Source organism: Rhamphochromis sp. 'chilingali' (genome assembly GCF_963969265.1).
Source record: "Rhamphochromis sp. 'chilingali' genome assembly, chromosome: 3".
Taxonomy (NCBI): domain Eukaryota; kingdom Metazoa; phylum Chordata; class Actinopteri; order Cichliformes; family Cichlidae; genus Rhamphochromis; species Rhamphochromis sp. 'chilingali'.
In genome coordinates, this window is record NC_137931.1 from 43,884,337 (window position 1) to 43,898,696 (window position 14,360).

Here is a 14,360-nt window from a genome sequence, read left to right on the forward strand (position 1 = left end):
TGGAACTCGAGCAGTGAGTTGAGGTTACATGGTCTTTTGGGTTTAATGGGACTTAAGGATCAGTGAGGAAGGTTGACACAGCATAATTGACTTATGAGGAGAGCGTTTGAGCAAATCTGCATTTAAAAGGCAGAGATGGATTGAGAGCCACTACATGTTGTGTCTACCACATGTATTTGTAGGTATGTGTGCGTGTGTGTGTGTGTGCGTGTACTTAATGCCGAATGGCCTCTTGACAGCTGGGTATGAAGACTGATTAAGAGACCATCACCAAAGGAGCAAAGGCTATGTTAGGAAATAAGTTGGAGGAGGTTAGATGGTGTATTTACAGTGGAGTCCAGAGCTATTAAAGTGTCAGACTATCAAGTAACTTGAGGCTGAGAAGGATTAATATGGCAATGTGCAGATTTGTGGAATTGACGTGTAAGCCCAAAAGTTCGAGGTGACGATAGTGTAATGGCACAGAAGTGGGTATGAGAAGTTTGCCAACTCAAATCGAGGATCTGACAGATTCAAGTTCTGAGCACTGTTACAGATGTTTTGCTACCACTAGCTAGTATTTTCTGTGAGGATTTTTAGTGAATCAGGAACGATAAGTAGACGATTCCCTTTTCCAGCAAAACATAGCTAACTTAGAAGTTCAAAGGTTCGCCTTTTTTCTGCTTTAAAAAATTGCAAAGTTAATAAATAAATATTTTGGTAGTTTCTGCAAATGAATTTAAGAAAGTTGTCTTTGATGGTTAAAAGTTTACAGCAGGGTATCAAAGCAAGTCTCACTTGCATGATACCTTAGGTCACTATTAAAAAAGAAAGAAAGAAAAAATCAGTGACATGACCTAAAACACATATTCATATAGTTTAACATGTTTTTATGCCTGGAAGCAAACCTGGAACCATTCATCATTGTTTGGCAGCGAATGCAGGTTCCCATTCTTTTCAGTTCTCTTGGTAGAAAAAGAATGAATGTGTAGGTCTGCAGCTTAAATATAGTGTGCAGAGGATGATGTTACATGCACAGGTGTGATTAATCTGGTAAACTGTACTGCACTGAGTATGCAAGTGAGTTGAGATCAGTGCAGAATCTTCAAAACAGCTAGCTCTTAGTTTGCCTAAAACTGGCTGAGAGAAATTAAAAAACGACGGATTATGTGACAGTACACTTTAGGTCATTTTACTTAGTAATGCAAAAGTAATGAAATTAGTTATTCTGTCCAGTAAGTGACTATGTAATGTAGAAAAGTAACTTGTAATGTGTAATATCTTACTTTTTTCAGTAACAATCCTAACATTGGTAATGTGATACCAGCATGAAAGTAACTTGTCCAACCTTTTCACTGTAGCCAAACATTCCAACTTTACCAGTATGTTGCTGTCTGACCATGCAAAACTTTGGAATTTGGAAATATGTGAGAAATGTTGTAAAACTTTGTAAGGTTTGACAAAGTGGATTAACGGTATTAGATCCTTTGTATTATATTAGGCAGGCAATTTATTTTAGAGTCTTTATGTTGTTTCTTTTTGCCACAAAAAACTTGTTTTAACTGGTTTTGAAGAATTTTGACACAAAGCTATTGAAATCAGTCCTAAAAAGTGAACCACAAGTGATGATATTTTTTACAATGGGGTGAGCAGTCCTTAAATGAATCAACCTGTGAGGTGTCATGGTTTAAGATGATAGCGCTGAGGTCACCACAGTTGTAGTGTGTAATGAGGTCCTCTGTGGTGTAGGAACCTTGGAGGCTGCCCGCTCGAACACCCTCGTGCTGCAGCAGCGTCTGGTTCAAGGCAAACAGCACCTACAGGTAGAGACATGGAAACATACGAAGGGCGCTGTTACTTTCTGCATCCACAAACTCAGTTTCCTCTGCTGTGCACCCAAGAGGAATTTGCCACAAAGGTGTAGAAATTGTGCAGGCGTAGCCAGTGTTCCTCTTTAAAAAATATATTGACCTTAATATACAATGAAGCTATTATACTCAGTGTCTGCTGCAGAATACTTATTCTTTTGCAGGGTTTTCATTTCTTTCAGGAAATTTTCATACGCTTTTCATACAAGCTGACTACAGGTAAAAGCAGACCACAAAATGCATGGCAAGGAGCCATTGACTTTTTCCTGAAGGAAAGAAAGAACAGGGAAGAAAGGTAGAGCTGAAGAGATTGAAAGAGAAAGAGGCCCTTTAAAAATAAGCCTCCTTTCTCTTTCACCAGGACCAGGTTGCAGAAAATTTATAGCACCCATTAAAATCGAAAGTAAACCCTCTTTAGAGAGAATTTATAGCGTGCAGCCGCTAGCCAGCCCAAAACCTCCACAGCTGTCCTAGACACCAGGGGTTAATCTCCCTGCTCCCACCCTCTACAATCTCACGCCACTTCTGACTGGCCTGGCAATCAAGACCGACCTGTCAGTCAGTGCTAAGCTCTCTTACAGGAACCAGAGGTGCATTTGAAAGAAAACGTTTTTTTCTTCCTGTATTGTATTGCAATTCACATAGTTCTACATTGCACCCAATAAGACAGAGGTTTCAGCTGATGTGATTACAACATCAACATATCTTCAAACTAAACCAGACTGATCCATGCCTGTGATCCTAATTGCCAAGAAACCTGACTAGTGCTTTGGAAAATACTGCAGGGAGAACGTCAGCATCCAGCCCCAGATGATTTGTAGAGCAGCTTAAGACCGATACAGCTGCACAACTGATTGAGCCCCATGTCAAAATTTTTTAAGTCGTAATTCCTGCAATTAAGCAGTGTTTTCGCAATCATATATGCCCATATTGGGCACATTGCATGTTTAAACTCCATGTAACCTTTACGTTGGGATAATCACAACCAAGCTCTAAGCTCAACCTTGTGACTCTCTCTCCTTCTCTCTGAGGTTATTGTGTTTGCTAACAAGTCTTGTGGGCTCCTTTTCACTTTAATCCGCTTTTGTTTCATAATGCAAGGAGACAACTGATGAGCTAACGGCACACAAAACTCTGTCATCATCCTGTTTTTTGTCTACTGCATCCTCCTCTTATCTCTCTGCCAGGGCCTGATCTCTGTGCCTTTCTTCCTGTTGTATAGCAGGAGTCAGATCTTATATATTTGTTTTGACATGTTTCATCCAGCATATTCTTCAGCTGTATCCAACACCGTGCTGTCACCCTGCCAGAGGCACATAAGAGTGCCTTGATCAAACCTGTGACCATTTCAGTTCTGTAAACATATGACTTCGAGGCTTTCTTTAGCTTATATTTTAACACAAGACTTCTCAAATCCAGGAGCCCCACTGCTGCTGTAGTAATGACTCTGTATGACTCAATTTTTGTTTGCATCAGAAATGAAGTTCATTGTTCTAAACTCCAGGTAATGTTGAGGTGTGATGCCAGACCCAGAGAAGCAAATGCTATCTGGTCCATCGCCAGACAAGCTAATTTTGCTGCTGTTGAAGCTGATTTTGTGCCGGTAAGTTGCCACGGCTCCAGGTCCTTGACCCACAGGGCTTTTGGCCAGTAGGTCCTGGCCAGACTCAGGGTCAGAAGCTGGTAAACCTTGCACACCTGCAAGGATTTTTGCTATGCAGCCAACTTCAATACTTTTCTTTACATTGGACCAGACAGATCTGGACACAACTGGCGAGATGTCAAGACCATGGTTGGTTGTGTTGGTAGGGGAGATGTTATTTCAATATTGTCCCCTGGGAAGGGAAAGGAACATCTCTGCAGCTGTAACCATGGTGCTCAAGTTATGTGCTGGACTGAATGAAAGAGCACGTCAGTCACCACAGGGGACGCAAAGACGGAGAAAGAGGCAGTGAGAGGAAAAACGCAAACATTCCCTGTGTGTGTGTGTGTGTGTGTGTGTGTGTGTGTGTGTGTGTGTGTGTGTGTGTGTGTGTGTGTGTGTGTGTGTGTGTGCGCGCGCATGCACACGTTGACTAACAGAGTGGTTGTTCTCACACTGAAGTGATCGACTCACTCTGACAGACCAACTTTTTTATAGCCAGACCTTTTCAAAATAACAAATACTGACCGTTTTCACCACATAGTTTACTACTGCAGGTCTAAGTTCTCTTTTTTTCCTAATCTCTTCTAATACATGCGTGCGAAACTCCAATTGTAATTAAATAAAAGCTTTATAAGAACAAAGCTGGAAGGAGAAGTGCACATGGATAGTCTTGGAACCTGCAATCTGAGTTCAGCACTCCAAAAATTCATTAGCAAGCTTTGGAGGGAAAACAGAGAGCAGGGGTTGGGAAGGATAATGAGCATTAAAAAAATCCCAGAGATCTTTTTAAGTTTAAGAAAATGTCGTTTATCAACTTGTGTGTACATTACAACAATTGACCTTGAAGTGCATTAAATCCTGGCTGTTAGCTAGCAGTAGTGTTAGCTTGTCTGAGGGTTTTATGGGTCTGAAGCATATAATGAGTAGGTGCCGATGACAAGGTACTGGAACTGAGAATGTTGAAGAATGTGAGAAGTGCTTATAGCTAAAGAACTGCAGAAGGAAGTGTCAGAGTGTGGAGGCCAAACTCTGAAATCTGGCAAAGAAGCAAAATATGATTTACTTTAGAAGTAAGTACACAGGAGTCACTAAAAACAAAAGACACACAGAGCAGTCGTTTTATAAAGCTAAAAAAGGAAACATGGTCACATATTCATTCTGTCTGCTTCCATATTTTCTCCACCTTCTTGTCCAATCTCCTCAACTCCTTGCATTTTGTCTCAGTAAAGCAATGACACATTGTTCCATGTTCCTGCAAACTCAGAGCGAGACAACAAACAAAGGGCGAAAAGAAAGAGGTCTGAGTACAAAGGCCAAATAGAGCTGAAAGTGTGAAAGACGAACAAAGCCTTGTTCTCTGTGATGAGCATGTGTTGCACATATGGAGGTGATTCTTCTCCAGTTGTGTAGTGGAGAGTTTGGGAAAGTGAGCATGAAATGTATGGGTAAGGCCTGGCATGGGTGTTGGCTGTAACCAGGCAGCAGTCAGGTGTATTAAAGCTTAGCAAAGGCTTGCCAGCACCAGGACAGAGAGCTGAGATAGTGTGTTCCTTCACAGTGTTTCCCCTTTTTCTCTTATGTTTGTCTCTGATTGGATATCTATGTATAGTTATGTTTTTGGCCTCGTGAACAAGGAAAACAACTCTCTGAGCAGGTAAAAACATCTAAACAGTATATACCCTACAGTTTACCAGATCACCACCAAAATGTAATGAGTTGTCATTTTTCCTCTGATAGATGATCAGAATACTTTAACAATCCCCAAGGAAATTATGTGAAGTAATTCTGTGCAAAAACTGCCCCATTTCTTAATATGTTGATTCACTCCTTATTCTGGACCCACATCAGAATTTCAACGGTTCCTCTCCTTTACCTCTCCACTCAATTTTATGAAGTCTTGCTTGTTGGTTTTCTTTAATCTTGTTGACAAATAGTAAGACAGGCAAATGGCACTGAAAACATACCAATTCCAAGAAGAAAGGCAAAGAGCAAGGGAAATAGCAGAAAGTCATTTCCTTTTTTCCTATTTAGTCTTAGTTTCCTGCACATGACTGCTTATTTTAATAAGGCAGTTTTTGTAGTTTCTTGTAGTTAAATGATGTGATTTAATATTATCCTGCGACATTATCTTTGTGAGTGAAACCAGCAGCTAACAAGAGTAAAAGATTACATAAATAAAATGACTAAAAACACATGTTGTTGCTGGTCTATTGGTTTTGTGTGGTAATTAAAATAGAAAAATAGCAAACTGGCAGCATACTGCAATGGTTATTATGTCACACATTCTTCCTTGTCAAAATCAAATGTCTATGTTGCCCACAATGCAACTTGACCACCTGCAGTTTGGTCTGAGGTTTGTCTACATTTCTGTGCATTGATGTGATGTCAGTATAATATGAAAAATGAGTTTCCATGAAAACCAGCTGAAGTTGGGAAAAAAAACAGCCCCAGAAGCCAGAAAATTCTGCCACAAGAGTTGCTTGGTTGTTGGCATCGTATCAAAAATATGACCAATCAAATTAGATATTGTGGCTGATAGCAAGAGGATTGCGATTAGCTCGCGATATCAGTGTAAAGTGATGTCTGTGAAGGTTCTCAGTCGTCCAGGTCATCGTAGTCAAAGGAGCTTGCAAAGAAAAGCGTCTGGACTTCTTTAAGTTGCTTGAAGACGTTTCACCTCTCATCCGAGAAGCTTCTTCAGTTCTAAGGTCAAATGGTGGAGAGTCCCAGATATAAACCTAGTGGGAGTGACCCCCCACAGAGGGACAAAAGGACCCCCTGATGATCCTCTAATCGCCTGAGCCAAAGTGGGAAACTGGGCGTGGGTCCCAATCAGCCAGAGTTTCGGGTGTGTTCATTGTGAAACCTGGCCCCACCTTATCATGCGAATTCCTGAGGTCAGATGGCCCAGGATGTGAGTGGGCGTTAAGGCGTCTGGGAAGGGATCTCAAAACTGGATTATAGATGGCAGAGAGTTGGTGTCGTAAACCCCCGCCTCTGTTCAAAGATGGTCGCTCACAGTGGACATAGATGCTTCTTTCACTCCTCTTTCAAACCATCTGTCCTCTCTGTCCAAAATGTGAACATTGGCATCCTCGAAAGAGTGACCTTTATCCTTAAGATGCAGATGGACTGCTGAGTCTTGTCCTGTGGAGGTGGCTCTTCTGTGTTGTGCAAGTGTAAAGTGATCTAGAAGTTGAATGAACGACTTCCCGGCTCTTGAAATTGGACTATCAGAAGGGTAATAGGCTAATAGAGATGCAAGTCACATTTAGCCTAGGGCTGTGCGATATGACCAAAATCTCATATCCCGATATAAGACATCTATCGTCCGATAACCATATAAATCACAAAAATGTAACATTTTCTGTAAATTCTGTGAATCTCGGGCAGCTCGACTTGCGTGAAGTGTTTCCAGCTGCGCGTTGTGTAGCTGGAGTCGAGGGTTTTAACCGATGCATGAAACGATACATTTTTAGACATAAGTTGTAACGGCCGCTGTTTTCTTTGTGAGTATTTATTACACGGCGTGCTGCGGGGAAAAGCCTGTTCTAACGTTTGAGTCTAAGGTTTATTTTTGAGCACCTGGCGGCTCTTTTTTAATTCTCATCTGTAAATACTCTGCATCTTTCACGTGATTCAGTTTATTTTGAAAAGTCTCAACAGGGTCTTGAGCTTTATTGTGAAAGGTTTAAGTGGAACATAAACAAGCGGGCACGCAATGGTGTTATCTTCGTTGTTGCTAACCACAACGCATAAAAACAGGCGCTTGTCCGTCTGTAGTGTGGTTATATAAAATATAAGAGAAAGAGAGAACTTTAACTTTAAATTAATATAAACACTACAGTGACCAAAACAATGAAAAAATATTGCAGTAAACAGTTTATTTTGCGACACCATGAAACAAACGATAGCATAAAATGAAACATAGACGTTTTTATATCGTCATCCGATATATATCGTTATATCAAACAGCCCTAATTTAGCCCATCAGATCTGTCCAAGGAGTTCCCTTGTAATTGATTTATTTTATTAGTAAATAACTAAGAGCTTTGTTGTACCTTTGGTATAAACTCAAGCCATCAGAAGAGAATGGAAATTCAGTTATTTCACACTGCTTTTATTACTGCCTGTTTAAACAGTTCCTTATAAAGAAAACAGTTCAGAGTGGTGTGTTCCCCTCAACCAATCTCTTCTCCCTGAGAGCTGCTTGTGTTTCATTATCTGAAAGAGAAGAGCTAGACCTCTGACCCAGGACAACACTGCTGGGTTTCTCTGGGCCAAGCTGGCTTCCTCCTGTGGGTTTCAGCTACTGAATACAAAAGGAGATTTGGGTTCACAGCACCCTAGGGTGACTGAACGATAAAAGTAAGCAAGTTGAAATAACATCCCTACAAGGATAAGTGCACTGTCTCTTCCCTGTTCCCCAAAGAGAAGCTCCCAAAAAGATTAAAAAAAAACAACCCTTTTCTTTTAAACTGCACTGTATGTTTGCATGTGCATGCAGTAGTGGCGGAGCTATTTCAAAAGCCTCCAGTTGTTTAAAATTTTACCCCCCATCCAAAATCCAAAAGCACCTTGAATACATTAGTGTGGAAACATACACAACACAAGACCACATCAAAGTTGTGCGGATGTTCTTGTGTGTTAGCTTCACTGTTGTTTCGCACAGTTTTATCAAGGAGGCCCTCAAGACCTGATCCCCTCTGTTTCATTCCTAGAGAATCATGTAACCTGTCAGGGGCTGTAAAGGCAACATTCAAGCATAAAACTCTTATATGTAATCTCCAATGTCAGAGCATTGCCAAAATAGTTTTAATACCCTTTGGCGCCCTTTTTTTGTTGAATGTATCTTTTGCGTACTTGAAGGTAAGCAGCACTTTCAACTCGTGACATCTGGCATGAGCTACAGCAATCCAGATCACGGCTTTCTTCCAAATCTTTATTGCAGTTAATACCCACAACAGAAACACATGCATGAACACTCCAAAAAAATATACAACCACCCATAAGCACAGATGCTAATGATTACACACACCACTCTTTGAGCAATACCTGTATACAAAACCACACATTGCAGAAATCACAACACAGCACCAGTGTTAGGAATATTGCCTCTCCTTTGTCTCTGCTTCTAGTCCCACTTCCTTTTGCTCTCATTCTCCTTCTGTCTCACTAAGTCTCTCACCGTGCCTGTTCTACCTCCTGTCTCAACCCAGGAAATCCAGGGATTACCAGAGGGACAATCCAAGTGGCAGAGGCCTGCTGCTTCCCAGCTTTCCCCTCCTTCTTCATTCCATCCCATCTGATTTCCTTTCTGAGGCAGAGGGTGGGCATTTAATCATGAGAGACATCTCTCTTTTAAGTTTGGTAAGGTAAAAAAAAGAAAATAGTCTTTGACATCCACTAACAACTCGACTTTTTCTTCTCCTTCCTCCAAAGACTAGCTCAATTGTTGTCCTTCCTTCTCTTGCTCTTCTTCTCTTGTTTATCTTTTCCTATAGGCACCCACATACACACTTATTCTATATACACCCCTACAGTCTCCAGCGGCTCCTGTCTCTACTCTTAATAAGCGTCTCCAGCGAATGGGGGGGTGGGTGTCGCCCCTACACTTGTCCACAAATAAACCATGCTGTTTGACTTGGCAGCACTGCAGCTGCGCCAGTCATCCCAGCTTTCCTGCCTCCCCAGAACACAGAGAAAATAATAAAGTATCACTTGATCCTAACTGAAAAAGCAGACAGCTGGTTCCCTCACTGTGAATGCCCACTGGTAAGTAATGCGGGGTTGTAAAGACTGTTGGAAAATTACAGAGTGAAATTGTGTTGATTTTTGTTTTCTATCAACATCAAGGTGCTGTTGAACAGGAAGACGTTTGCGTGCAAAAATATGAGCACAGCACACAACAAGATTACAGGAATAATTAAAGACAGGTGGAGAAGGGGGAAAACTGCACCCATCTGATTTCTGTCGGAAATTAATACATGTTCAAATATGCTTATAAATTTAAAGCTGCATTATTGCATAATGCAACATGTTAACAACAGATCAGATGAATAAGAGGCTCAGTTTCAGCTTTATAGCATCTTACCAACCTTTAGTTCAAGTTTTGTTTTGCAGCTCCAACTCTGAAATGATTCACTCTCACTGCTCTCGTTTGTATAGTACATGTCTATGCTACCATTTTGTTTGATCTGTGAATTTAGTCTGTTGAGGACACTGGCCACCCATTCAAAATTTGTTTGCCCCCCCAGCTGCCCCACCTGGCAAGACCGCCTTATGTTGGTAATAATATTAAGAAATGTGAAAGAGAAAGAGGTAGACACCCTACAATTTCAAAAATCTTACTTGGTTTTCATACGCATCTTTATCAGTCATATCAAGTTTAATAGCAGGAAATTAACTGCACATATATTTCTTTTCATTCCCTCTTTTTTGCCTTGTGTTTTTTTTTTAAGGAACCCATATTTGACAACAGCATAATAAAACTGGAAATCCTGTTTTTGGTGAGCCACTCCAGTATTTTTAGTGCTCACCGCTATGAAAACTTGTTACGTAGTTGTTAATTAACATAATAATCTTGTTATAATGTGTCGTGCATACTGTGGATTTAAATTAGATGTTATTGTTGTAAAACAAAAAATGAAACATTGGCGGTCTAAGGTGTCACAGGTGCACAACGCTCCAAATGAATCTTTTTAGCCTGGCGGTAGGCACTTACTAGGCAACACGATGATGCCGTAATATGTCATACATAATTCAGGTTCTGTGGATAGAAATCACATGCTATTTTTGTGAAATAAAAATGTCACTATGTTTTTTTGTTGATGCTCAAAAGTTACACATGAGCTATTTTAGCCTGTTAACAGGTAGTCGCAAGGCAACCCGATGACGTCATAACATCTGATATGGATCAGAACATTCGCAGACCTAAGATGTACCTGTGTTAACAGAGTTTTTTTGTGTATTATAGTAGGTTTTCAAGCCTTGGCAGACACCCATTTACAGGGAGTCAGAAAAACAACACACTGTTCTGTCTCTACTGAATGTTAACACCTGTTTGTGAAACAATTTTATAAGGTGGTTAAATGGTAGTGCTTCACAAGCACTTAGGACCAAAGTGGCTGAAAGTCCGTTCATGCTGTTTTTATGTAAATAAAATAACAAATTAAAATTGATATTTTTGTGTATTGAAAGTGTTCAAAATGATGTTATATTTATTGCAACTTACATAACCTGCTAACATGAGGGCTGTTCTGTAACTGTTAGGGTCCATAAATGATCTTCATTCAGATCTGGAGAAAAACGCCTTCTGTATGTTTATGAGGTGCTGGAGAAACAGGTGTTGACAGCTGTTCCTTTAATGAAGCCCACAAAAGGCCTTAAAAAAGGTTTTAAATACAACTTTATTAGGCAACAAGTGAAATTTCTAATTTCATAAGTCACATAATTTCCCTAATGTTGGAAATGAACTATATCTGAAGCGGATTAAAAGAAGCAACAACCATCAGATTTGGGTGTAATATAATAATGTCTTATCTGACTGGTAAATTTCATATGAACACAAACTGAAATGGGAAAAACAACACTGGAAGTCAGGTTGGCATCAGAGTTATTTAGATGACAATAAGTACTTTTGATTGGTTAACTCCGACCATATAGTGACCTAGAAGTCAGATGAACAACTTTCCAACTCAGGATATTGGATCTTCATGAATGTAGGGTCATGCTAATAGTGCCTAATCTTTGCCCAGGACTATTAGTACAATCAGAGAAAACCAAAGAGCTGAACAGGTCTGGTAATTAACTCATTTCTAAGACTTGTTTTCATGTAAAAATGTCTTGCTTCTGTAATTAGTCTTGTTTAAATGTGAGCATGAATGGTTGTGGCAGATGGAATAGGCTGTCTTAGGGCAACCTATCCCTGTGACCCTGAATTGGATAAGTTGATTATGAAAATTGATTGATTGATCAAATAAATGAAATCATCCACTTAACATCGGGTTTCTTAATTTGTTATAAAGAAATAAAATGAAAAGTTTTACCCTACTTAAGATGTAGACTAGATGAAGTCATTGTAACCATATCTCATCTCAAACTCAGTCCACTTCAAACTTCACAGCCTCCTCTAATCCTAACACATTTTGTATTCACATTTTTTCCAAGGGGAAAAACTCTCATTGAATTCCATTGGATTTATCCGGCTCCATTATGATGTGTGATGCTATACAAACCAGATGAGCTGGGTCTTCTCCACAGCATGAGAAAAGAGCCGACAGAAACAGCCGTGTATGTTTAAAACATGCCTCGCCGGCCTCAAACCAGGACCCGACTACTCTCTCTTATCTTCTCCACTCTGCTTTGGCTGGACTAATAGCTTTAGACAGTATAATTCTCTAAGAGTGATTTGTTCCTTGCAAAGTCCACATCAGAGAGCCGGCTGAAACACGAGAGCAGCAAATAATCTGCTGCATGAACATAAATTGTGTATTGGGCGAAACAATGCGTCCAGACTGAGAAACGTCAAGTATCTGTACAGCTCGCAAGAGCTGGTGCATGTAACCGAATTCATTTCAAGAAAAGAATCCTTGCAGACGTTTCTGTGGTTGCGTGCTCAAGTGTAGCCCTCAACCATCACAAATCATTTCTGATATTCAAATACTGTCATGCCAGGTTTGTCTATTTGATTTTTTCCCCCTGTTTGAGAAATAAACTACTACTTCAGTTTTTGTGTGTATGTACACAGGCGTCCTACACTGACTTGTTCATATTTGCATTAGTGAACAGGCAAATTGTACTTGCAGAATGGTGGACACTTTAGAGTTTAATGCAGTAAAGAATGAAGGTAAGTCGAGGAAAATAAGGTGGAGAGATGACTTAATGTGAGAAGAAAACAGTAAGAAAGGGTGGGAAAGGGCAGGAGGCATAATGTTAAAAAGATGAAAAACAGGACAAAAGGCCAGATGTTTACAGTTAACCAGGAGAGGTAGAAAGAAGAAAGGAAGGAGCAAACTTACTGCCCCTCACCTCCTCTTCTTTTTCTAACTTATCCGAAGTACGGCTGGCTGGTTAAGTCTTCTGCTGTCACCTTCTTTTTATCTTCCCACTGCACCTCCATCCTCAGATCTGTCCCTCCATCCCTCCATGTGTACCTTCATCTTGGATCAATTCTCAAACCCTCAATCACCAGCCTTGCTCTCTTTCCCAAACCAGGTTATGTGCTTGTGGCCACAAATCTCTAGATTATATAGTTCTATCCTTCATCTCTCTCCCACACATCCCTCTCACACTCTTTCACTCTTTTCTTTCATTTGATGCCGGCTCTCCTTCCACCACTGTCACTGATCTATGTTTATTTAGCTTTCAAGTCCTTCTTCCTTCCTGTGCTTCCACATCGTACACACTTGCTCTCGGTTAAGGACCATGCACTTGTAATTCAATGCTTGTGTGTGGATGCTGTGTATTTGTGTTTCCATAAATGTCTGTCTTCACTAAAGAGTTTGTCCAAATTGCACAGTGCTCTGACTGTGTAATAGACTGGAGCAGCAGAAGTAGCTGTAAGTGGACCAGACTCTCCCCCGCTTTCTCCCTTTCGGTCACGCCTCCATTAGACTTACTGAAGCTAACGCAGCATAATCCCACACAAGCACACCATTTCATGGTAAATCAGCAGGAGAAATGTTCGATTTCATGCAAGCAATTCACTCTGCAGGAAAAACAGAGGGAGACTGTAATGCGAACCGTGCAGACACAGACTGTGAACAACTGTTGTGTGTGCATCAGTTTGTGTTGAATACAGGGATGGAAATAACACTGTAAGGGAAGGTCAAGCTGCTTGATCGCTTCCAAAACATCTGTCAGCGCATCCATGAGGAAGTTCAAATGATAATTCAGTGAGAAAAAGCTAACTTACACAGAACATGAATGAACGCAAATATTTACAACCCTCCCAAATACTGCCAGTGCTTAAAAACTGTGAGACCACCAAAGGGATTTCTGATGTGTCTGACAGACAGAACATGTGTTTAAAGTGTTGGAAAATGTATTAGCTGCATCTTATCCATCACATTCTGTCCATTGTAATTTTATGTGTTTGGTGTGTGTGTGTGTGTGTGTGTGTGTGTGTGTGTGTGTGTGTGTGTGTGTGTGTGTGTCATTGGTGCCTTAGTTATTCTGAAGGTGTCCTTTGGCAGTGGTGCATGATGCACGTGGTTATAGCATAACATCACTGACAGTGCTGTCTCTCCCAACGTGTAATTCTTCAGTGAGGAGACAATGACCTCGTCCACCCCAGCTGTAAAACTCAGAAACTCTTACTTGTTATCATCTATCATCCACCTGGGCCTTACACAGAGTTTCTCTCTGATTTCTCAGACTTTTTATCTGATTTAGTTCTCAGCTCAGATAAAATAATTGTTGTGGGTGATTTTAACATCCATGTAGATGCTAAGAATGACAGCCTCAACACGGCATTTAATCTGTTATTAGACTCAATTGGCTTCTCTCAAAATGTAAAAGAACCCACCCACCACTTTAATCACACTCTAGATCTTGTTTTAACATATGGCATAGAAACTGAACATTTAACAGTGTTTCCTGAAAACCCTCTCCTGTCCGATCATTTCCTGATAACATTTACATTTACAATAATTGATTACACAGCGGTGGAGAGTAGACTTTATCACAGTAGATGTCTTTCTGAAAGCGCTGTAACTAAGTTTAAGAATATAATCCACCCACTGTTATCATCTTCAATGCCCTGTACCAACATAGAGCGAGCAGCTATCTGAACGCTGCTCCAACAGAGGTCGATCATCTTGTTAATAATTTTACCTCCTCACTACGTACGACTCTGGATACTGTAG

The 14,360-nt window shown here is 40.5% G+C and overlaps 1 protein-coding gene across 2 annotated transcripts in view; it reads right to left on the reverse strand.

Annotated features, from left to right (window-relative positions):
* trabd2b (TraB domain containing 2B) overlaps nucleotides 1-14,360 on the reverse strand; it is a 78,260-nt gene that overhangs the window by 26,238 nt on the left and 37,662 nt on the right. The window contains exon 3 of one of the 2 annotated variants that reach the window (XM_080876852.1): nucleotides 1,650-1,796. The exons of the other annotated variant lie outside the window; for it this stretch is intronic. Within the exon in view, the coding sequence (XP_080732978.1) occupies nucleotides 1,650-1,796 (147 nt within the window). The remainder of the gene's footprint in view (nucleotides 1-1,649; nucleotides 1,797-14,360) is intronic. 2 annotated transcript variants of the gene reach the window in all.